Genomic DNA, 26,017 nt, shown 5'->3' with positions numbered 1-26,017 from the left:
GAGGTCAGATTCGGGTTACTTAGCTGCTAACTGCACTTGCTATAAAGCCTTTGGGACCAGCCTTATCCAGCTTGGTGTGGTGGTCTCTGGAGCACTGTGGGGAGGCCTGTTGTTACCTCCAGGAAGACAATTATAACTAGAAAAACTATCATTAGGGCCTGGTTTCAAGTTAGGGCCCAGTTTCACTAATAAACCTGGCAGCACACTGTTAAATCCAAGACTAGACCCATGTGGCAGCCATCAGTTGATACCAGAGAGAGCGCCTGTGCTCTGCTTGCCTTTGTTTGCAACATAAGGCCTCTTAGTCTAAACTTAGCAAAAGTGGGAGAATGTGGAAGACCGCAGCCATGCTCTTGGCCGAAAAGACAAAGAAACATCCCTCTGCCAGCCTCCTGTGTGGCAGGGCAGGTTAGGAAGGTGGCTGGTGAAGCAGTCTGGACACAGTAACCATGGCCAGAAGCTCCCACATCTCTGGGTCTGCACCGGGGAGTCTTGCAGACTTGCATGTACACTCAGCAAGGAGCGCAGCATGAAGGAGATGCTCCATGCTAGTGGGACATGAGATTCACTGCACCCTAACATTATCCAGGCTGCACATAGGAACCCCAGTGCCAGTGCTTCAGACATCCACAGCCTAGAGCAGCCTCCACAGCCACCACGAGAAGAGGACTTTTCCGAGAGAGGCCCATGGTATTGTCTTGACCATTACATCTGAAATGTCCGAGTCATGTTGGAATCCGCCTCCCTTAAGCAGAAGGTGGATCTAGGACTGAATGCGTGTTTACAGTCTTTAATTGAGACCAGGTTGTATTTGTGGGTTTCGCACTTGTTATCAGTTAATGTTCTGGTAGCTAAACTTAGAGCAGCAGAAGTGGAATTATTTCCAAAGTCTTATGGTGAATCTCGATGCCACAGATCTCCTCAAGGCTCGCTCTCCTCCACTCAGAAAAGAGGTCATGTTCCAGAGGTAACGTCACAGTGATACTCCCATGGTTTATACAGAAGAGCACTACCCTCTGTCGGCCTTCCTTTCATTTGCAGACTCTGACTTGGTTCTCTTAATGGCCCTGTGAGACCGGCTGGGCATGGACTTTTATTCTTATTTACAGGAGCACAGTTACAGGAATTGCCCAGTGTTACAACTAATAACCAGAGAAGCAGGGCTTGTCTCTAGGCCTCTGCTCTTACTCTAAATACTCTCTGGATTCTGAATTTAAGCAAAAGGAAATAGAGAGAGAGATTCCATTTAACCTTGATGTTGGGAACATTTTACTTTGCACCTAGAGAAGCAGATATAACCCTAACTCACTGGTGGTCAGGCATTAACAGTATTTTACATAGTCATAACGGCATATATCAATTTTCTAATTTTGGAGTCAACTCATGGACAAAGCAGGAAAAAGTTGGTTTTAACTTCAAAATCAAATATAAATAGTAACAGCCAGGACAAAGTAGAGATAAAAATATTTTTAAGTGTATCTAATATGAAGTAAGAGGGGAAAGCAGGGACGAAGATGAAATAATGTGGGAATTGAAAGGCTATATGGTGTGTGGTTAATGGAATTAGAAAGGTTATTTAGTGCAGTGATTTTCAACCTTTTTTGAGCTGCGGCACATTTTTTACATTTACAAAATCCTGGGGCACACCACTCTACCAAAATGACACAAAATGACACTCTAACACAGTACATATTATACATATAGTTAATAATATAGTTTCTAAATGTATTTATACTCACTTAGTGTGAAACCTGGGCCTGTTTCAATGAACACAAAAGGGATATCCTGGCAGGAATGGTAGAAAGACACACACGAAGCTCTTCCTCAACAGTTCTCAGTCTCTCTCTGTTTTTAGTTTTTATCGCAGTCAAGCTTGAGAAGCTCAGCTCACATAGATATGTGGTTGAAAACGGGAGCAATGTCAAAATAGCTTTGTTGGCCAGAATGGGGAACTCCTTGGCAACAGATAACCAAAAACTGTCCAAAGGAAGATCAGCAAACTTTAGCTTTAAAGTTAGATAACATTGTGATGCATTGTGATGCATTGTATATCACCCCTCTGCGGGGGCCTCTTTTAAAAAGAAAAAGGTCAAATATCTATATACACCATCAGGATAGACATAACCAGCTGAGGCTGAGGCTTCATCTAGTGGTGGCAACATTTACCTCCAGTCCTGACCAGGATTAGAAATCGGGACCACGGGGAGGAGTAGCAGCTTCAACTACTCGCCTCGGCCACACAATGACAAGTGCGCGGCAGCCCCAGCAGGGACCTTCCTGTTGGTTCATCACTAGTGGTCGGGATGAATCCTAGAAGGTGATTGGTCAGTGAGCATTCCCTGTGCCTCCACTCTTCCTGTTGCTGATAGCTGGAGGGATTGTGAGGGGAATGTTTATGTTCGGATGGAGGCGGCTGGCGGTGGGCCGTATCCGGCATGTGGGCGTAGTTTGGGGACCCATGTTTAATTTCCCCACGGCACACCTGACCATGTCTCGTGGCACACTGGTTGAAAAACACTGATTTAGTGGATTTCTCACAGTAAAAAAAAATACAATATAAATAGCAAATGTCAGTAGGAAGTTCAGAATAGGAGAGGGTCATTGTCCTTCATACAGAATCAATAGATGCTGCTTTAGGTTCAGAATAGCTCTTATTCCCTGATTTATCAAAAGCTTTGAAGGGAGGATACAAAGAAGATGGACAGCATAGTAGGTAGATGTTACAATCACCTCCTCCAGGGCCAAACTGGATTGACAACTAAAATACAGAGCAAATAGCCTGAATAACCAACTGAAGACTAGCTGAAGAGAAATCTTATAATCAAGGATATAGAGAAGAAGCCACATCAAAACTGGCAGGAAGGGGCCCTGGCCGGTTGGCTCAGCGGTAGAGCGTCAGCCTGGCGTGCGGGGGGACCCAGGTTCGATTCCCGGCCAGGAAATCGATTTCCTCTCTGTCTCTCTCTTCCCCTCCCGCAGCCAAGGCTCCATTGGAGCAAAGATGGCCCGGGGACTGGGGATGGCTCCTTGGCCTCTGCCCCAGGCGCTAGAGTGGCTCTGGTCGCAGCAGAGCGACGCCCCGGAGGGGCAGAGCATCGCCCCCTGGTGGGCAGAGTGTCGCCCCTGGTGGGCGTGCCGGGTGGATCCCGGTCGGGTGCATGTGGGAGTCTGTCTGACTGTCTCTCCCTGTTTCCAGCTTCAGAAAAGTACAAAAAAAAAAAAAATGGTAGGAAGGGCAGAAATGGGAAAAGGGCTGCGCCTGCTCCCACAGGTAGTGGCTGAGATTCTGAAAGGATATCTCAGCTGCAAAGGTTCCCCCTGAGGAACATGGAGTTTCAGCCCTAGACCAGGCTCCCCAGCCCAGAGCACTGGAAGAGGTACACATATAACATCTGGCTGTGCACATCAGGGAGAGATAGAAATCTGCCAGAGACACAGGTACCTTCTTAAAGGGCCAATGCACAAAATCTCTCACAGCCACTAATCCTGAGATCTGGTGGAGGTAGGGTGAAGCAGACTAGAGTCATGCAAGGAGAGATGAGGGTTTATAGCTCTGGGAAGAGAGCTAAGGAGACAGACACTGGAGCCCATATGCTGAGTCACTCTCCTGCAGACTCCATTTTTCATGGGTGGAGCACAACCTTCCATATGGCATCAGGAACAAGACAAGAATGTCTACTTTCACCACTCTTATTCAACATAGACCCAGAAGTCCTAGCCACATCTGTCAGACAAAAAGAAGAAACAAAAAGCATCCAAATTGGAAAGAAAAAGGTAAAACTGTCCTTTGCAGATGACATGATACTATATAAAGAGAACCTTAAGGATTCCACCAAAAAGCTGCTAGAACTGATCAATGAATTCAGTAAAGTAACAGGATACAAAATAAATATCCAGAAATGAGTTGCATTTTTATACACCAATAATGAACTATCAGAAAGAGAAATTTAAAAAAACCCTTCTGGCTGGTTGGCTCAGCAGTAGAGCATCAGCCTGGCGTGTGGAAGTTCCAGGTTCAATTCCTGGTCATCTGTTTCTTCACCCTTCCTCCTCTCCTTTCACTCTGTCTTCCTTTTCTCCTCCCACAGCCAAGGCTCCATTGGAACAAAGTTGGCCCAGGCACTGAGAATGGCTACATGGCCTCTGCCTCAAGTGCTCAAATAATGCCTCCAGTTGCAATGGAGCAATGCCCCTGATGGGAAGAGCATTGCCCCCTAGTGGGCATACCAGGTGGATCCCGGTTGGGTGCATGTGGGAGTCTGTCTCTCTGCCTCCCTGCTTTTCACTTCAGAAAACTACAAAAAAAGAAAGAAAGAAAGAAAGAAAGAAAGAAAGAAAGAAAGAAAGAAAGAAAGAAAGAAAGAGAAAAGAAAGAAAACAACACCATTCACAATTACTTCCAAAAGAATAAAATACATACCTAGGAAATGAATTTAACCAAAGATGTAGAAGAACTATACTTGGAAAAGTATAAGACACTGAAGAAAAAAATTGAAAAAGATACAAATAAGGGAAAGCATAGACCATGATTATGGATAGGAATAATTAACATCATTAAAGTGTTCATACTACCCAAAACAATTTGTAGGTTCAACACAATTCCTATTAAAATACCAATGGTGTATTTCACAGAATTAGAAAAAATATTCCAAAAATTTATATGTAACCACAAAAGACCCCAAAATAATCATGCTACCTAATATCAAACTATAGTACAAAGCCATAGTAATCAAAGCAGCACAGTACTGGCATAAAAACAGACATATAGATCAATGGAATGGAATAGAGAACTCAGAAATAAACTCACACCTTTATAGTCAATTAATAAATATTAATTGACCATAAAAGGTAAGAACATACAATGGGGTAAAGGTAGTCTATTCAAGAAATTGTTGGGAAAATTGGACATATACATGCAAAAAAGGAAAACAAAACTAGACCACTTTTTTATACCATAGACAATAATAAAATCAAAATGGATTAAAGACTTAGTGTTAGGCTTAAAACTATAAAAATCTTAGAAGAAAACTATGTTAAATCTTAGACAATTCTGGGAGCAATATTTTTTCTGCTATATCTCCTCTGCAAGGGAAACAAAAGAAAAATAAAGAAATGGGACTACATCAAACCTAAATGCTTTTGCACAGCAAAGGAAACCATCAACAAAATGCAATGACAAACCATTGAATGGGAGAATATATTCACCAGTGACATATCCAATACGAGGATAATATTCAAAATTTACAAAGATTGCCTGACCTGTGGTGGCGCAGTGGATAAAGCGTCAACCTGGATTCCTGAGGTTGCCAGTTCAAAACCCTGGGCTTGCTTGGTTAAGGCACACACATATGGGAGTTGATACCTCCTGCTCCTTCCCCCCTTCTCTCTCTCTCTCTCTGTCTCTTTCCACACTAAAATAAATAAATAATTACAAAGAACTTATAAAACTCAACACCAAAAAAAAATGCAATTAAAAAATAGGCAAAGAACCTGAATAGACACTTCTCCAAAGGACATACAGATGGCCAATAGACATAGGCAAAGATGCTCAATGTCACTAATCATCAGAGAAATGCAAATTAAAACCACAGTGAGATATCACCTCATATGTCTAAGGCTATCATCAATAAATCAACAAACAAAAAGTGTTGGTGAGGATGTGGAGAAAAGGAAACCCTCATGCACTGTTCGTGGGAGTGCAGACTAGTGCAGCTATTGTGAAAAGCAGTATGGGTTACTTCAAAAAATTAAAAATGGAATTTATGACCTGGTGAATCCACTTCTGGGAATATATACAAAGAAACCCGAAACACTGATTTGAAAGAATATATGCACCCTTGTGTTCACTGAAGCATTATTTACAATAGCTAAGATTTGGAAGCTGCCCAAGTGCCCATCAGTAGATGAGTCGATAATAAAGCTGTGGTACATTCACACAATGGAATACTACTTGGCAGTGAAAAAGAAAAGAAATCTTACCTTTTGAGACAGCATGGATGGACCTGGAAAGCATTATGCTGAGTGAAATAAGCCAGACAGAGCAAGACAAATACCATATGATTTTACTTAGATGTGGAATATAGTGAGAAAAAAAATAAACTAACAACAAAATAGAAACAGACTCATAGATACAGATGTCAGAGGGCACGGAGGATAGGGGGGTCTTGTTGAAAAGGTGAAAGGATGAAGCAAAAAACTCAGACACAGACACAGTATTGGTGATTACCAGAGGGAAGGGGGGTGGGAGCAGGTAGAGGACGGTGAAGGGGCCCAAAGGGGGATGGAGGGAGCCTGGACTGAGGGTGGCCAACACAATACAGTGTACAGATGATGTGTATGGAATTGTACATCTGAAACCTATATGATTGTATTAACCAATGTCAAGCCGATAAATTAAATTAAAAATTAAAAAATTAAAGTATATGATTAAATGAAAAAAAGATATAAAGGGAACCACCAGAAGAGCTAGAAAGGGATGTCATAAAAGGAACTGCCCTAGGGGATAAGGGGGTTGGGGCAAGAGGTAATTTATTTTATCATCATCTGTATCACATGATATATTATAATGTTATTACTTTGATTTTAAAACGTCAGTGAGAGGATGACTTGTAAAAGACAAAAAACTGTGGGTTGTACCATACATTCTCTGAGCAAATGTCCACATGCTAATTAGCTGTAAAACGCTCATTAGGTCTGCAAACAGAAATCAGAGTGTTCCAGGCTATAAAATTATTGATGACTGTTTTCAGCAGTCCAGCCAGGCTAATGCTCTCCAGTGAAGCCAAACTAATGCTGCTGGTAACAGAAAGAGCGTTTTTTTAAATGACAGAGAGGCCTGTGTGGCATCAGAGACCCATTAACGTCTGCTCCCAGAGAGAGGGCTAGGAGGACGGGAACTTCCCCCTCTTGTCTGTCTTACCTGTGACAACTTTGCGACCATGCAGAGAGCAGAGCACAGAGCATCTGAGGAGGCATGGCAGCTCCTCTGCTTTTACAAGGAAAGAGCCGACCCGGCAGATGAAGCTTCCAGAGTGTCTTGTTGCACATTAGGGGCAATTAGCCCTCAGTCTGAATTGAGGGAATTGTGGCAAAACTTCATGGTGCAGAATCCAGGCAGGCAGCCAGACTCTTAAACACAGTCACGGCTTTACCACTGCTTCCAGAAATGGATCTTCCAAGCTATGAGGCTAAGGAATGGCAGGGCCTCTGACTTGACCACTGGGTTTTGAGGCCATTCCTCCCAAGAGAGGTGCCCTCGCTTATAACTTATCCCTAAAGTGGAATCTGGGGAACTCTCAGCCAGAGAAATTAGAAATTGATTCCAAATAGGCTTGTGCCCAGGAAACCAACAGTACAGTAAGAAGACGGAACAATAGCAGGAATATCTTCAGTGTCAGAAGTGAGCAGAAACAAACACGAAATTGATCAGTGGCACAAACATTTAAGTAAAAATCCTTTCTAAAACATATCTTATCTGTATTACTTGAGGCATCATCAAGGAAGGCTCTGGATGCATTTATTTGGGTTGGGTGATGTATTCTTGTATTACCTCCCTACTCTATCAATAGTTACATTTCTTCAATGGTTTTAAGTAGCAATGAACATTCATATTTAAGTATGAAGGTTCTTAGCCCAAATAATACCTTATGTCCTATGTGAATGATTTCTTGACTAGGAAAAAATACACCTTTATCTTCAAGAATGTGTATAACACTTACTAACATCTTTGCTAAAAATAATGTGTAAATCAGGGGTCTCAAACTCGTGGCCGTGTGGCCCGCCCACCAATTTTGTGCGGCCCGCAGACTAATCAAACTTCGTGGATTAATCTGCGGGCCGCACAAAATTGGTGGGCGGGCCCATGCGGCCCGCAGGCCGTGAGTTTGAGACCCCTGGTGTAAATGAAATGTTTTTGCTATCAGTTTCTGCTGAGGCCCACATTACAAAAGCAAGGTGTGAGACTACAGGACTTACAAAGGAAGTGGTCAAACACCAGTTTTGCAGTGGTTAGCTTTTAAAAGAAGTTCGAGAAACCAAGGAAAGAGTGTCAGTTAGAATATGACTTTAGGGAGAGGGGGCAGGGAGTGGGGGTGCCTGTTCAAACCCAGATAAAGGGGCTGGAGTGAGATGTTCTGGAGTGTACGGGACATGTACTCTCCCCAGTGTCTGACTCGGACCGAGATCCTACACACTCCTAAGACAGATCAAGGGGGGGGTCTGCCCAAGCTGCTCACTCACTTCCACCTCTTTTCTGTGCTTTGTTTTTCTCCTTAGCACTTTGGACCAACATAAATAATATTTTAAGTATTTATCTCATTGTCTCCCTCAATACTACATAAATTCCATGAGGCAGAGCTTTTTTATTTTGATCTCTTCTACATCCTAGCACCTAAGTGGATGTTTGTGCCGTATGTTCATTGTCGCTAATCACTCCGTAACCCTGCACACTCGACAGTATTACTCTCATTTTACATGTGGGAAACTAGAATTAAGAAGGGTTGAGAAATGCATCCAGTATCACACACAACTAAGTAGAAGAGCCAGAATCCAAAGCTAAATTACCTGGTTCAAAAGTTCATGCTCTATTGTCACGCGTTACCAGCTCAAGTGTCTGCTTCCCTAAAGTGTATTCTTATTCTTCTTGAGGTGGTAGGCAGTACCTAATCTAAGATTTTTAGGAAGTGACATGCTAGTTCTGTACTCCGATCTCACTCTAGATGTACTAAATAATGAGGATAACAAATATAAAGATAAATGAAATAAATGGTTTGTAGCTTTCACTCAATGCCAAGACATGTTAATAAGTCAGGTTATTCAGAATATACTTAATGGGCTTTTACTATATAAATGCCTAATTAGCCTGACCAGGCAGTGGCACAGTGGATAGAGTGTCGGACTGGGATGCGGATGGACCCAGGTTCAAGACCCCGAGGTCGCCAGCTTGAGCACGGGCTCATCTGGTTTGAGCAAAAGCTCATCAGCTTAGACCCAAGGTCGCTGGCTCAAGCAAGGGGTTACTCGGTCTGCTGATGGCCTGCAGTCAAGGTACATATGAGAAAGCAATCAATGAACAACTAAGGTGTCACAACGAAAAACTGATGATTGATGCTTCTCATCTCTCTGTGTTCCTGTCTGTCTGTCCCTATCTATCCCTCTCTCTGACTCTTTGTCTTTGTAAAAAATTATATATATATGTATATAAATGCCTAATTATATAGGGCTGTATATTTTATAGTTTTTTCATGTATGCCATGCTGTTTAAGCATTTCTATAATTTTTTTATATTTTATTTATTAATTTTTTTTGGGGGGGGAAGAACAAGAAACATCAACTCCCATATGTGCCTTGACCAGGCAAACCCAGGGGTTTCAAACCAGCAACCTCAGCGTTCCAGGTTGATGCTTTATCCACTGCACCACCACAGGTCAGGCCTTAAGTATTAAACTAATGGAAGCTTAAATACCTTTCTTCCTGTTAAATATTAGATATTTCTTATATTTTAAATGTGTTGCTTTTTATAATTGTGGTAAACAACACATAGCAGAAAACTTACCATTTTAGCCATTTTTAAGTGCACAGTACAGTAATATCAAGTACAATGACATTGTCGTACAACCAACCACCAGAACATTTTTCATTTTGCAAAATAAAAACCCTATACCTATTAACAACTCTCTAGTTCCCAGTCTCCACCTACCCTTTTCTACTTTCTAGTTCTATGAATATGACTATTGTAGGTCCTGTATATAGGTGGAATTATACAGTATTTATCCTTTTATGTCTGGCTGGTTTCACTTAACATAGTATCCTCAAGGTTCCTCCATGTTATAGCATGTATCAGGGTTTGCTTCCTTTCTAAAGCTGAATAATATTCCATGGTATGTAATACCACATTTCGTTTATCCATTCACCCATTGATTGACACTTGGATTGCTTCTACCTATTGGCTACTGTGAATAATGCTGCTATAAACATGGGTGTATTAGTTTCTGAGGGCTGCCATAACACAGATTAAGTGACCTAAACAAGAGAAACCTATTTTCTCACAGTTCTGGAGGCTAGAAGTGCGAGATCAAGGCGTCTAAGTCCTAATCTTCTCTTTTTTATATAAGGACACCAGTCATATTGGATTACAGGTCACCCCAATTACCTCATGTAATAAGGTTACCTCATATAACCTTAATTACATAAAGATCCTATTTCCAAATACAGGCACATTCTGATGTGCTGGAGGTTAGGACTCAGTATATGAATTTGTGGATGCGGTGAGAGAAGAGACACTATTCAGTCTATAACAGTGTGTGAATAAATGCATGAGAGTCTGTTTTCAATTCTTTTGCATACCTACCCAGAAATGGAATTGCGGGATCATAAGATAATTCTATTTTTAATTATTTGAGGATCAAGAGTATGTTGCTTTCTGGAGGCATCATACTCCCTGACTTCAAATTATCTTACAGAGCTACAATAATTTTACAAGCATGATACTGGCAGAAAAAATAGACACAGAGACCAATGGAACAGAATTGAAAGTCCAGAAATAAACATACATATGAGCAACTAATTTTTTACCAAGGAGCCAAAAACATACAATGGGGAAAGGAAAGCATCTTCAGTAAGTGGTGCTGGGACACTTGGAAAGTCACATGCTTTCATGAAACTAAACTCCTGACACCATACACAAAAAATTGACTCAAAATGGATTAAAGACTTGATAATAAGACCTAAACCAATAAAATACATAGAATAAAATAAGGGTACTCACCATATAGACCTTGGTCTCAAGGTCTCAGAGGAGTTTTTGTGAACTTGACCCTAAAGGCAAGAGAAATATAAGCAAAAAAATAAATGAATGGGACCACATCAAACTATGAAGTTTCTGCACAGCAAGAGAAACCATCAACAAAACAAAAAGGCAGCCAGCCATACAAGTAGGAGACGGTATTTACAAATGATACCTCCAATTAGGGGCTAAGATCCAAAATCTGTAAAAACTAATACAATCCAAAAAAATCCCAAACAATTCAATTAAAAATGGCAGCCCTAACCAGCGACTCAGTGAATAGAGCGTCAGCCTGGTGTGTGGGTTCAATTCCCAGGCAGGGCACACAGGAGAAGTGACCATCTGCTTCTCCCCCCTCTCTCTCCCCATTCTCCCCTTCTTTTCCTCCCATAGCCAGTGGCTCATTTGGTTTGAGTATGGCCCCAGCTGCTGAGGATAGCCTCAGGTGCTAAAAATAGCTTGGTACTCAAGGATCAGCCCCAGATGTGGTTTCCAGGTGGATCCTGGTTGTGGTGCATGCAGGAGTCTACCTCAATATCTCCCCTCCTCTCACCTAAAAATAAAAAAATAAAAAAGGGTGGAGGACCTGAACAGACACATATAGACAAGACATATAAATGACTAACAGATATAAGAAAAGATGCTCAACTGGCTATAAGGGAAATGCAAATCAAAACCATAATGTGATACCACCTCACACCTATTAGAATGGCTACTATAAATAAGACAGGAAATAAGTGATGGAAAGGAGGAGGAGAAATGAGAACCCTCTTTCCCTGCTAGTGGGGATGTACTGTATTTCCCCATGTATAAGACACACCTTAATTCTGGGACCCGAAATTTGAAAAAAAAAATGTACTACATAAAGTTATTGAACTCAAGTTTTGTTCATCATAAAATTCATACAACTCCTCATCACTATCAAAACTCCCATCCATTAGTTTGTCCTCATCTGTGTCTGATGACAAATCACTGTCTTAATGTATTGCCTCATCCTCAGTTCTATCCATGGCATTTGAAATGCCACAAACACTGTATAAGATGCACCCAGTAGGCCCTGGCTGGTTGGCTCAGTGGTAGAGCATCGGCCTGGCGTGTGGAAGTCCCGGGTTCGATTCCTGGCCAGGACACACAGGAGAGGCGCCCGTCTGCTTCTCCATCCCTCCCCCTCTCCTTCCTCTCTGTCTCTCTCTTCCCCTCCCGCAGCCGAGGCTCCATTGGAGCAAAAGATGGCCCAAGCGCTGGGGATGGCTCCTTGGCCTCTGCCCCAGGCGCTAGAGTGGCTCTGGTCACAACAGAGCGACGCCCTGGATGGGCAGAGCATCGCCCCCTGGTGGGCGTGCCGGGTGGATCCCAGTCAGGTGCTTGCGGGAGTCTGTCTGACTGCCTCCCCGTTTCCAGCTTCAGAAAAATACAAAAAAAAAAATGCACCCAGTGTTTAGACACCAAATTTTTGGGGAAAAAGTGCATCTTATACATGGGGAATAAGGTAAATTGGTGCAGTCACTCTGGATGCACCAATCTTTTGAGGATTCCTCAAAATATTGAGAATAAAGCTACTATGAGAGCCAGCAATCCCTTTTCTGGGTATCTACCTGAAATTTTTGAAAACACTTATTCATAAAGATATACATACCCCGCTCTCTGCTCCTCCTGTTCGGTAGATAGCCGCGTCTTCCTGAGCAGTGCCAGCCACAATTCTGAGACACGATGGTGAAGGTCGGAGTGAACGGATTTGGCCATATTGGGCGCCTGGTCACCAGGGCTGCTTTTAACTCTGGCAAAGTAGATATTGTTGCCATCAATGACCCCTTCATTGACCTCAACTACATGGTCTACATGTTCCAGTATGATTCTACTCACGGCAAGTTCAAAGGCACAGTCAAGGCTGAGAACGGGAAGCTTGTCATCAACGGAAAGTCCATCTCCATCTTCCAGGAGCGAGATCCCGCCAACATCAAATGGGGTGATGCTGGTGCTGAATATGTTGTGGAGTCCACTGGTGTCTTCACTACCTTGGAGAAGGCTGGGGCTCACTTGAAGGGTGGAGCCAAGAGGGTCATCATCTCTGCTCCTTCTGCGGATGCCCCCATGTTTGTGATGGGTGTGAACCAAGACAAGTATGACAATTCCCTCAAGATTGTCAGCAACGCCTCCTGCACCACTAACTGCTTGGTCCCCCTGGCCAAGGTCATCCATGACAACTTTGGCATTGTGGAGGGACTCATGACCACAGTCCACGCCATCACTGCCACCCAGAAGACCGTGGATGGCCCCTCTGGGAAGCTGCGGCGTGATGGCCGAGAGGCTGCCCAGAACATCATCCCTGCTTCTACTGGCGCTGCCAAGGCTGTGGGCAAGGTCATCCCTGAGCTGAATGGGAAACTCACTGGCATGGCCTTCCGTGTCCCCACCCCCAGTGTGTCAGTTGTGGATCTGACCTGCCACCTGGAGAAAGCTGCCAAGTACGATGACATCAAGAAGGTAGTGAAGCAGGCATCAGAGGGCCCTCTTAAGGGTATCTTGGGCTACACTGAGGACCAGGTCGTCTCTTGCGACTTTAACAGTGACACCCACTCCTCCACCTTTGATGCTGGGGCTGGCATTGCCCTCAATGACCACTTTGTCAAGCTCATCTCCTGGTATGACAATGAATTTGGCTACAGCAACAGGGTGGTGGACCTTATGGTCCACATGGCCTCCAAGGAGTAAGAGCCTCCTGGACCACCAGCCCCAGCAAGAGGAAGAGAAGCCCTCAGCTGCTGGGAAGTCCTTGCCCCAGATCCATCCCCCAACATACTGAGAACCTGACCTGCACAGTTTCCATCCCAGACCCCCTGAAGAAGGGGAGGGGCTTAGAAAGCCCTGCTTTGTCGTATAACATCAATAAAGTTCACTATACCCAGCCAAAAAAAAAAAAAAAAGATATACATACCCCTATGTTTATTGCAACATTATTCACAATAGCAAAGACATGGAAACAACCTAAATGTTCTTTTACAGATGACTAAATAAAGAACATGTGGTGCCTGGCCTGTGGTGGCGCAGTGGATAAACCGTCAACCTGGAATGCTGAGGTGGCCGGTTCGAAACCCTGGGCTTGCCTGGTCAAGGCACATATGGGAGTTGATGCTTCCAGCTCCTGCCCCCTTCTCTCTCTCTGTCTCTCCTCTCTCTCTCTCTGTCTCTCTCTCTCTCTCTCTCTCTCTCCCTCTCCTCTCTAAAATGAATTTAAAAAAATTTTAAAAAAGAACATGTGGCATATACATACAGTGGAATGCTATTCAGCCATAAAAAAATGATGAAATATTGCCATTTTCAAAAACATGGATGCATATTGAGAGTATCATGAGGCCCTGACCAGTTGGCTCAGTGGTAGCACATCAGCCTGGCATGTGGATGTCCCAGGTTTGATTCCTGGTCAGGGCACACAGGAGAAGTGACCATCTGCTTCTCCACCCCTCCCCCATTGCTCGCTCGCGCTCTCTCGCTCTCTCTCCCCCCTTCCCGCAGCCATGGCTTGAGTGGTTTTAGTGCATCAGCCCAGGTGCTGAGGATGGTTCTGTGGAGCCTCTGCCTCAAGAGCTAAAAACAGCTCAGTTGGAATTATGGGCCCCAGACAGGGCTTGCCGGATGGATCTCAGTTGAAGCGCACACAGGAGTCTGTCTCTCTATCTCCCCTTCTCTCACTTGGAAAAGAAGGGGGAAAAAAGAGAGAGTATCATGCTAAGTGAAACTAGTCAGATGGAAAAGGACAAGAACCACATTATTTCACTCATATGTGGATATTAAACATAAAGCAACAAACAACACACACAAACTCATAGACACAAACAGTAGGGTGGTTACCAGGGGGAAGTGAGGTGAGAGGATGAAGATGGCAAAGAGGGTCAAATATATGGAGGCCGGACTTGGGTGGTGAGTGCAATATGTAATATGTAGATGATGTAGTATGAAGTCATACACTTGAACATATCATGTTATTAACCAATGTTACCCTAATTAATTTTTAAAAATTGTACTTTAAATATATTTTTTAAGTGCAAAACAACAAATAATATGCAATGTTTCCAAACTTTGATCATTGAATTTCAGTTGTTTATGAAACACCCAGTTTAAATTTAAAATAATAAAGATATTATAACTTTTAAAAAATGTTGGTTTGGCCTGACTCTCGTAGCACAGGGGATAAAGCATTGACCTGGAACATTGAGGTCGCCGGTTTGAAACCCCTGGCTTGCCTGGTCAAGGCACATATGGGAGTTGATGCTTCCTGCTCCTCACCCCTTCTCTCTCTCTTTCTCTCTCTGTCTCCATCTCTCTCTCTCTCTCTCTCTCTCTCTCTCTCTCTCTCTCTCCCCTCTCTAATATAAATTTTAAAAACTTTTTTAAATGTTGCTTTGTAAAGCATATTTTGCCTACTTATTTTTTCCTCTAACCTTTCGGTCCATCGTTACTCTTCTCAAGAGAACAAAGATTAAACATCATACATACACTGCACTTGTTTTTGCTGGTTTAGGATTATTTTCAAGTTCCTAGGCACAGTGCCTTCACTACCTTGGTTCTGGCAAGTTTTAGCAGAGATGACCATTAAAAAGGTACTTAATGAGAATATAAAGTTCAGGTCCTAACTCAGTCGATATCAGTGTGACTTGGGGTAAGCCACTGCCCCTCCCTGGGCCTCGGCTTCCTCATCTGTGAAGCAGAAGTGTTGGGCTGACAAGTACGCAGAGAGGCCAGACAGAGATGATGCCAGTGAGTAGAGCAGGCCAGGTACCATGTAGGAGGGAGTAGTGGGGACCCTAGAGAACGAGAGAAAACACGCCCAGTTTCAGGAAGGCAGCCACAACCTCATTGCTACTCAGAATTGCCAGCTGTTCTGGTTTCTCATAAGTGGTAGAAAACTAGGTTTTTGTGGAATTTCTTACATCTTAATTTAGCAATGATTCAACCTCAAAAAATCTATTTGGGTTTAAAACAAACTTTTCCCAGCCAGACTGGGTTTGCGGGCCAACAGCTGGCAACCTCTAGGCTGGACATCCTCCAGAATGGAGGTCCGCTTACTTGTGTTCTATGCAGTACCAGTGCTGGCCCTGTGACATTATAGAAGGTTCTCCAGGCTTCCACTGGCTGCGTGCATGGTCTCTTCATCTCAGGCTTGAAACCTCACAGCCCAATTCTCTCATGTTATCAGGTCAACTGGAATATTTTTTTCTATTAGGAAAAAGAAAAAAATTTTTTTGAATAGTAAATAAATCTGGGCTTTATTCAAAACACATAGTCCTAAAATGTGACCTAAAACATCTATCAAATTTCTGTTACTTCTAATACCATGTGCTGAGAGATCAAGTTTAGAATCATGACCCTTAGGTGCTTCATAAAACATTTTATTGGGGGTTGGGGGAGACGACAGAGACTGAGAGAGAGACAGATAGGGACTTACAGGAAGGAAGAGAGATAAGAAGCATCAATTCTTTGTTGTGGCACCTCAGTTGTTCATCACTTGTTCTCTCATATACGCCTTGAATGGGGGGCTACTGCAGAGTGAGTGACCCCTTGCTCAAGCCAGCGACCTTGGGCTCAAGCCAGCGACCATGGGGTCATGTCTATGATCCCACGCTCAAGCCAGCGATCTGCGCTCAAGCTGGTGAGCCCGCACTGAAGTCGGTTGAGCCCACATTCAATCTGGTGACCTCGGGGTTTCAAACCTGGGTCCTCTGCATCCCAGTCCAACTCTCAACCACTTAGCTACTGCCTGGTCAGGCTTTTTGAGATATATTTCACATACCATAAAATTCATTCATTTAAAGTATACAGTTTTGTGATTTTTTGTGTGTGTGTATATTCCCAGAGTTGTATAACTATCACTAGAATCTAATTTTAGAACATTTTCAGCTCCTCCAAAAAGAAACCCCAGACATAATAGCAGTCATTCTCTATACCCCATATCCTGCCCCTAGAAACATTAATCTGCTTTCTGTCTCTATAGATTTGCCTATTCTGTACATTTCACGTAAAAATTAAATCATATAACAGGCAGTCTTTCATGATCAGCTTCTTTAAGCATGTTTTCAATGTTCACCCATGTTGCATATATCAGTACTTCATTTTATTGCTCAAAAATATTTAATTGTGTTAATTATTTATCTATTCATCAGGTGGTAGACATTTAGGTTATTTATACTTTTTGGCTATTATGAATACTGCTACCATGAAAATTAATGCACAAGTTTTTGTGTGGACATATATTTTTTCATTTTTCTTGGACATATACCTTAGAGTAGAATTGCTGGCTCAAATGGTTTTAAGATTTAAGGACCCATGCATGGAAACTATTTTTCAAAGTAGCTGTACCATTTTACCTTCCCATCAGCAATGCAGGAGGGCTCCAATTTCTCTACATCCTCTCTAACACTTGTCTGTCTGTTTTTATAGCCATCCTAGTGGGTACGAAGTGCTGTCTCACTGTGTAAGAATATTCTACTTACTAGGATAGAAAACTGTTCTAATACATGTGAAAAACAGTGTAAATAACAATTAAAATATATATATATATATATGCCTATTATATTTTATCAAATTTTGACCAGGTGATACTGAGGAAATTTTTCTGTAATCCTATTGAATTTTAACTAAAATAACTCATAAATGTAGCTGTTAAATCTCAAAGAATATTCTAGGTTTCTTTTCTCTTTTAATTTTGTATTACACATGCTCATGGCTTACTCATAGTTTTCAAAAATAAAAGATAAATATTAGATTGAGAAATATTTGCAACCTGTGTTTACTTCTAGAAAGGTGAATCTCTGGGTCACAAGAGGACAACAGAGAGAGGAGGATTACTTCTTGGCTATATTTTACACTACAAGTAGTGCATTTAAATAATTTTTAAAAGAAAAGGACTTCCAGAATATTCTTGGTTATATCCTTAATCTTAGGAGAGAAATCAATGAAAGTCATAACTAAAAACTCAGACAGGAAGGGGAAAACTTAGTTTTGAATCTCATCAAACAAATCATATGTTTACAAAATAGCCCAGTATCCATAGAGGTTTACGATATTTCCCTATGTATAAGATGCACTTTTTTTTTTTTTTTCAAAAAATTTGGAGTCTAAAAATTGGGTGCATCTTATACAGTGGTTATAGATCTTTTTACTTGCATTTCCCGTTTTTTGCACTTGTTTTTGCACTCATTGTGGAAGACAGTGATTTGTCATCAGATACAGGTGAGGACAAGATAATGGAATGGGAGTTTTGACAGTGATGAGGAGTTGTATGAATTTTATGATGAATATAAGACTAGAGTTCAATAACTTTATGTAATACATTTTTTTCTCAAATTTCACACCCCAAAATTAAGTTGTCTCTTACACATGGGATCATCTTATACATGGGGAAATGTGGTAATTATATAAATACAAATTAAATATTTTAATTCTATTTAATTATATAAAAACTACAAACTGCCCTTTAAAAATAGAAATAAAAATTAAGATGCACACCATTACATATTTTCTTACCATCTTGATTTTAGTTTTGAGGACTAAATAAATAAAGAATTTATCTTTCTTATAAGGTTTAACCAGCCAAGGTCATTTTCTACCCACAGGAGTAGTGGATGGCATCTTAACAGTTGAAAGGCGGAAGTCAAATAAAGCTCATAACTGCACCATTGTTTTGATCCAAAAAAATAACCTGAGCAAAATTTATTGCTACAGTGCCTCTCAATATAGCAGCCCTCTTGAAGACTGTTGGTTTACTTAACCCAAGAAACCTGTGAAGGTTTATAATATAAAGTCAACAGCTAGATGGGAAAAGGCCACATTCACCCAGCTCTTTAAACTCAATCAGAACAGATTTTGTTTCCCATACTGTATAACCCATCTTAGGTTTTTGAAACACAAGAGAACTTCTTTTCATGTGTCCAGAATTTCATGGAAAATGTATCAAGCTATTAATAAAAATAAAGTGGTTTTAGTCCTTTGATTCTCACATTCATAAATATCATCAAATGGAAGACCTATGGGAGATTGCCTCCTCCACTTCCTCCTAACACTGGTCTATATTCTTATGATTTTCTCATTACATCTTTTATGATCAGGGGAAAAAAAGTCAAATGAACCTGATTTAGTAAGATCACACAATTCTTTTCACAAGTGTTATTTTAATATTGTGAAGTTCAGGATTTATATTTCACGTATCTTCAATTAATAGATAGATAAGTACAGAAATAGAATTATGTATAGTTCTCAGACCAGGAAAGGACTGGGGATACAACGTCTTCAATAATCTCCATCCAATTGGGAGGCACAGACAAGGAACTCAGAGGATGGCTTTACATGGAAGTTTTCTGATGGCATGAGCTCTGATCTTAGCCCAGAATGGGACAGGCCCTGGTCGCGGGGAAAGTCAGAGAGGAAGCCAGTCTTCTGCACTCCTGCTCTCAGCCCTACTTACTGCCCAGCAAAAGCCACAGCCCACTGCCAAGTCTGTTCCTCTTGTCCCAGTCTGTCTAACACCAATATCACAACCTTCGCCATTGTTTGCAGATATTTTGTTCCGGCAAAACCATCACATGGCAAATTTCCACAGGTTAAAGACATAACTATTATTTCAGTAGGAGAATGATTGTACATTTCTGAGGCCTTAAACTAATTCCCAATTTAAATACTATAAAAATGGACCAGTTACTTAAAAACAGTGCGTGCTTGTATCATGGCAAAACAAGGTGATTTCCCTTCATAAATAACTTCAATATGACTGTCTATCTGCATTATTTTGGCTTTCGTTGTTTGTACGGGCACATTTAGGCTGTCCTCACAGCACCCACACTGGCAGTGCTCTGCATCTATGTAAGTCATTGTTACCCACAGGGCAGAACTTGGACCAGCCGCATGAGCAGCCCCTGGGAGCTTGTTAGAAATGTAAACCCAAAGGCTCCAACTGAATCAAACTCCGGAGGTGGAACCCAGGAAATTGGGTTTTAACCAGCCCTCCCGAGGACTTGAATGCACATTGAAGTCTGAGAATCATGGCTATCATTAAACCTTTCTTGCCAAAAAGAAAAAAATACAAAGAAATCATCAATGCTAACGATGCACCAGGTTATCGTCTATAAACTGGCAAAGTCTGAATACTGTGAGAGGAGAATTTAAGCATCAAGAACCAACTATTTGGCCCTGGCCGGTTGTCTCAGCGGTTGAGCATCGGCCTAGCGTGTGGAGGACCCGGGTTCGATTCCCGGCCAGGACATACAGGAGAAGCGCCCATTTGCTTCTCCACCCCTCCACCGCGCTTTCCCTCTCTGTCTCTCTCTTCCCCTCCTACAGCCAGGGCTCCATTGGAGCAAAGATGGCCCGGGCGCTGGGGATGGCTCTGTGGCCTCTGCCCCAGGCGCTAGAGTGGCTCTGGTCGCAACATGGCGATGCCCAGGATGGGCAGAGCATCGCCCCCTGGTGGGCAGAGCGTCGCCCCCTGGTGGGCGTGCCGGGTGGATCCCGGTCGGGCGCATGCGGGAGTCTGTCTGACTGTCTCTCCCTGTTTCCAGCTTCAGAAAAATGGAAAAAAAAAAAAAAAAAAGAACCAACTATTCAAAGTCTAAGATGACCTGCAAGAGTCACAGCAGTTCTGCCTCACAAGGCCTAGGACCCACAAATCACCTCTCATGAATGTTGTAGAAATGTTTCACCCACCGAAGGAGAAAGAAAACTCACCGCTAGTGAAACCGGGCGTGCCCACATTCCCTTCCAACTCTCAAAAATATATTTTTTTATTCCAAAAAGCTGTCCCACCTCAGCCTCTTTAGCCACAACTTTGGAGGTGTTCTTGGATTTGGTTCTGGATGTCACACATGCTCATCATTACTCTTCTTTCTTTTTCCAGTCAAGGATTACCTTCCAGTTCAACACTTACCTTGGAAGAGGGGACCATCTACTTGACTTCTGCCCCAGATGCTCTGGAAATGCAGGATGATAATGCCTCCGTGCTCGACGTTTATTTAGTAAGTAATTTTTGGTTTCTTTGCCTTCCCTTCTGGTCTACAAATGGACCCAGGTCATGGTTCACACAGAACAAGTTCTGTAAGACTAGGCATGCTAGGGTGTCACTTCTACAAACAGTGCGTCTTTTCACAAGCCACATTTTCCTACTGTTCATGTAGAACATTATACAGAAGACTATCTAGGGTAAACTACTAAATCCCTATATGTAATAAAAGAACAGATCCCTTAGTGCCGAGGCAAAGGGGGGCTCCTCAGTGTTATTGCCAAAGTAACATTTTCTTTGACCAAACTGTATCCCCTCATGTGTGAATCTTCATTTGGGGAAGACTGCCTTCAAAAATTGGTAGCCTGAGAAGCACAGAATCAGGTTCTGGGAAGAGCCTGAATTCAGCACCAAGAATCCTAGCTCATTCCCTCCCACAGCTGTCAACAAGCAGCCGTGTGAGCTGGAACCTCTCCAGCTGTGTATCCTTATTTGACAAGGGAGGGAAATAAAGCCTGCCCTGCCCCACTCCCAAGGCTGCATGGAGAATCATGAATGATCATGTGTGGGGACACCCTTGAATGTCCATCTAGTTATCTCCAGAGAGAGACAGAGAAAGACAGACAGACAGGAGAGGAGAGAGATAAGCATCAACGCATAGTTGCGGCACCTTAGTTGTTCATTGACTGCTTTCTCATATGTGCCTTGACCAAGAGGCTGTAGCCGAGCCAGTGACCCTTTGCTCAAGCCGGTGAGCTTTGGGCTCAAATCTGTGATCCCACACTCAAGCTTGTGAGCCCATGCTCCAGCTGGATGAGCCCACGCTCAAGCCACAACCTTGGGTTCAAACCTGAGTCCTGAGCATCCCAGGCTGACACTCTGTCTGCTGCACCACTGCCTGGTCAGGCAATATTTTCTTAATTGATTTTAGTGAGAGAAGAGAGAAAGTGAGAGAGAAAGGGAGGAGGGAGGAGTAGGAAGCATTAACTCATAGTAGTTGCTTCTCGTATGTGCCTTGACCGGCAAGCCAGGGTTTTAAACCAGCAGCCTCAGTGTTCCAGGTGTATGCTTCATCCACTGCGCCACCACAGGTCTGGAGGCTTAACTGACTTGTTTGATGAGGCCTAAAAACATATTCTGATGACGAGACTATAAAAGAGGAGACTGAGAATTCCCTGGAAAGTACATTTCACACTCGTTCTACACATCCTTGTCTACCTGCACAAAAAATCTCATGAAACAAGGAAGCATTGATTTAGAATTTTCTGCTGTTTAAAGTTTTGCCAAGCCTAAGGCAGAACACAGCATCACTCTCAGTATGCAAGCTCGATGTCGGGAATCGACAGCACTGTCTCATAGCAGCACATCTCCACACCCTGTTTTATGATTCTCCGTGTCCCTCATCCTAGCACTGTATTTCCTAAGTGCACTCTGTAGGACGTCCGTTGCCCAGATGCTACTCCTCAGTCCAAAGCTCTCGGTGTCTTCCTGTCTCTCCTGGAGTAAATCCCTAGTCCTCAAGGCCCTGTCCACTCTGGCCTCCCCCACCTGTCTAACCTCCTCCCCTGTCTCTGTCCTCCTTGCCAATGCTGTTCCAGCCATACTGGCCTTCTTAATGGTCCTTCCACAGACCGAGCATGTTTCTGCCTCAGGACCTTTGCATTTACTATTATTGTCTGGATACTGTCTCAGCTGTCTCATGTTTGTTCCCTCCCTTCTTCATGCCTCAGCCCAAACATCTCCTTCTCAGAGAGGTTTTCCTTGACCCACTGTAAAATAGAAGGCCCCCAAACAAATTATAAGAGGATGTTTTTTTACAATCCCTGAATATTCTTTTCCGGCTTCTTCTGAGCCTTTTATCACTAAGCCTAGACCCCATTCCTGAATTAGAAGGATATTGACCCCCTGCAGGCATCATTCTTCTAAGTCCCTTAGAGCAGTGGTCCCCAACCTTTTTGGGGCTACGGACCGGTTTAATGTCAGAAAATATTTCCACGGACCAGCCTTTAGGGTGGGACGGATAAATGTATCATGTGACCGAGACAAGTGTCAAGAGTGAGTCTTAGACGGATGTAACAGAGGGAATCTGGTCATTTTTTAAAAATAAAACATCGTTCAGACTTAAATATAAATAAAATGGAAATAATGTAAGTTATTTATTCTTTCTCTGTGGACAGGTACCAAATGGCCCACGTACCGGTACCGGTCCGTGGCCCGGGGGTTGGGAACCACTGCCTTAGAGGTTCCTTTACTAAATACATCAGTTCTACTGGCCTCTGGCGTATCAATCACCTGGGTGCACCACAGCCTTACAGAAGGTAGTCGCAAGCACGTACTCCAAGCTCTATTTATCACTATCTGTTTAGGCTTATATGTTACATTATTACAGGCCTCAGAATATTATGAAACCTCATTTACAAACTCCAATGGAGTTTATGGCTCAACATTCTTTACAGCCACCAGATTCCATGAACTGCACGTAATCATTGGCTCTACCTTCTTTATTGTGGCAAACCGAATTTTTTTCCCATTAAGCAATGCTTCTCTCCACACTGCCCCTGGGTTTTCAAAAAGTAAGGTATCCCTGCAGAATCTTTACAAAAGAGTTGGTTCCTCTTTATAACCAAGAAGATGGAGAATTAAACAGTGGTGGGATTCAAATAATTTAACAACTAGTTCTTTGCTTTAATGACTATCTTAAGTATAAAAAAAGATATACCAAAAGGCAGTTTATTAATTCATGCATTTAATACTTAAATAAGAACAATAAAAGAGGTACATGAAATTAGATTATGTTATAAGGAGGAGTTTTAAAATATTAATGAAAAATATTAAATAATAGCTGATAAAAACAATAAAACTGGTATTTAAGATATTTCCATATTGCTTCTTGATTGGCATTCTCACATGCAATTTTTTTCACCTATGGACAGAATAAACATTACTACGGGCACTTAGACTAGACTATTCACAGATGAATGTTAAAAAAAATGCAACATAATTGAATGACAAGATAACCTGGAGATGTTTTCTTTGAACATATGTACCCTGATTTATTGAGGTCACCTCATTAAAATTAATAAAAAATTTTTAAAAATAAAAAAAATTGTTTTAAAGTGTAAGGAATATAAATTTGTGAATTCCACATTGGGTGGCTGCCTAGGTGCCCACCTTAGAGAGAACCGTGATTACAAGAGCCATTTTAGCAACCAGTTTGCCAAACTAAACAAAAAATTAGGTATCCTGCCAGGGTACACAGGAGAAGCGCCCATCTGCTTCTTCACCCCTCCCCCTCTCCTTCCTCTCTGTCTCTCTCTTCCCCTCCTGCAGCCGAGGCTCCATTGGAGCAAAGATGGCCCGGGCGCTGAGGATGGCTCTATGGCCTCTGCCTCAAGCGCTAGAATGGCTCTGGTTGCAACAGAGCAACACTCCAGATGGGCAGAGCATTGCCCCCTGGTGGGCATGCCGGGTGGATCCCGGTTGGGCACATGCGGGAGTCTGTCTGACTGCCTCCCTGTTTCCAACTTCAGAAAAATACCCCCCCGAAAAATAGGTATTGTTTCTGCCCTACTGGTGTGAACTGGTTGAATCCCACCACTGTAATTAAATAGAAAAAAAAGAATACACAGTCTTTTTTTTTTTTTTTTTTTTGGTCTCATGGTGTGGTTTCATCTGAAAGTAGAAATCAAGAATGCTGAAATGAGAAACCCGTGAAACCTCATCTTCATGAGCTGAGGGCCTATGCCACTTGTGTGTACCTGACCAAACCCAGACTTGCACCAGCCAGGGGCATGTGATACCGCTGACGGGAACATAAGATCAAAATGTGGTTAAATGGTATTGCTGGTACCAGTTCCTTATCTGTTACCTCTTATTCCATAGGTAGAAAAGTTGTCTTATTAATCATTTTGTTTGTTCCTCCTTGGTATTATCATTCATTTATGAGAACACAGTGATTTATTTGGTTTTATTCATGTCTAATTTTATTGTTTTATGTCTTTGATATTGAAAGCAAAATGTTTCAAAAAAGAATAATGTTTGTCTAGCAAGCCATAGAGAAGGACTGCTGTATTAATCGTTGCTTGTATTGAGAGCACTGAGGACCAATTAGAAAAAAAGGACTCATGGGAGTTTGGAACTGACAGAGGTGGGGGTGGTGGTTAGCTGGCTGGTGTAGTGCACTGACTAGTCTTCTCAGCACAGCTTTTGTTGTGGTCCAGAAGCTTTGGAGGACAGGGGAGGAGAGGGGAGGGAAGGAGTGAGGGGAGGGGAAGAATCAGGGAAGGGAAGGCAAGAGAAGGGAAGAGAAAGAAGGGAAGGGAAGGTAGGGAAGGGGAAGGGGAAGAGGAAGGAAAGGAAAAGGGAGTCAGGCTATGTAGAGAGTAATAAGACAGTGGAAATTTTTTCACCAAGATCAAAGAAAAACTGACCTAGCCTAATCTTATGTTGTAGCTAATAACAATAAGCTGCAAAACATTTTTGAGTGTTTCCTACATGCCTAGCATGTCCTAAACACTTCATATGTGTGTGTGTGTGTGTGTATAACTCATTTAATTCTCACAACAACCCAATGAGGCAAATGTAGTTACTAGCTTCCTTTTTACAGACAAGGAAATCAAGGCAAATGGAGATTATGCAATTTACCCCCTATTATGAGCCAGTAATCAATAAAACTTGCATTCAAACCAGTGAAGACTAGCCCCAAGCCATACTCTTAATTGCTGCCTGGATTAAGAATTATGCTTTCTTTGCAATATGAAAATTAGACTTAGAGAAGTTAAATGACTCATCCAAAGTCAGACAACAAGGTAACGTGGCATGAAAAATACAGAGGGAAAAGGATACAGAGACAAACGTGGGTTAATAAGCATTGATGCTTTTTAAATTTCAATACAGAATACGAAAGTGCAAGGAGAATAGTGTAAGTTTGGTATTGTTGGAAGAGCACAGGATTTTGAAGAAGAATAGCCAAACTAAGCACATAACTGTGTGCCAGGCACCGTCCTGGTGCCTTTCTTACACTAGCTCTTTCGTGCAGGCAGGTGTCACATTTGTCTCTCTTCACGCAGGTAAGGAGACTGGGGCTTTCCGGCTCTGTTCTCAGAGCTAGCAAATGGCAGAGCCAAAGTTCCATTCCAGCTCCTCCCTAAACTTGAAACCATGCAGCCCCCTATCACTGTACTTGTCACTGATGATGGGCACAAGTCTCACATCCATCACGTTGGAATCATGCTTTTGAAAGAGAGAGA

The 26,017-nt window shown here is 42.4% G+C and overlaps 2 protein-coding genes across 2 annotated transcripts in view; both read left to right on the top strand.

Annotated features, from left to right (window-relative positions):
• PIP5K1B (phosphatidylinositol-4-phosphate 5-kinase type 1 beta) overlaps nt 1-26,017 on the top strand; it is a 388,154-nt gene that overhangs the window by 332,267 nt on the left and 29,870 nt on the right. Inside the window, exon 14 of the mRNA XM_066368035.1 lies at nt 20,667-20,784. Coding sequence (XP_066224132.1) covers nt 20,667-20,784 — 118 coding nt within the window. The remainder of the gene's footprint in view (nt 1-20,666; nt 20,785-26,017) is intronic.
• Nucleotides 12,424-13,688, top strand: LOC136394626 (glyceraldehyde-3-phosphate dehydrogenase-like). The gene has a single exon (XM_066368033.1). The coding sequence runs from the start codon at nt 12,494-12,496 to the stop codon at nt 13,493-13,495; it is 1,002 nt and encodes a 333-aa protein (XP_066224130.1). The 5' UTR covers nt 12,424-12,493; the 3' UTR covers nt 13,496-13,688.

Source organism: Saccopteryx leptura, chromosome 2 (assembly GCF_036850995.1).
Source record: "Saccopteryx leptura isolate mSacLep1 chromosome 2, mSacLep1_pri_phased_curated, whole genome shotgun sequence".
NCBI lineage: Eukaryota > Metazoa > Chordata > Mammalia > Chiroptera > Emballonuridae > Saccopteryx > Saccopteryx leptura.
The sequence above is the reverse complement of the archived record's forward strand: the minus strand, read 5'-3'. Positions and strand labels throughout refer to the sequence as shown.

What these genes read in the sequence shown, in the direction of transcription:
- LOC136394626 (XM_066368033.1), top strand. Translation starts at nt 12,494, where the DNA reads ATGGTGAAGGTCGGAGTGAACGGATTTGGCCATATTGGGCGCCTGGTC.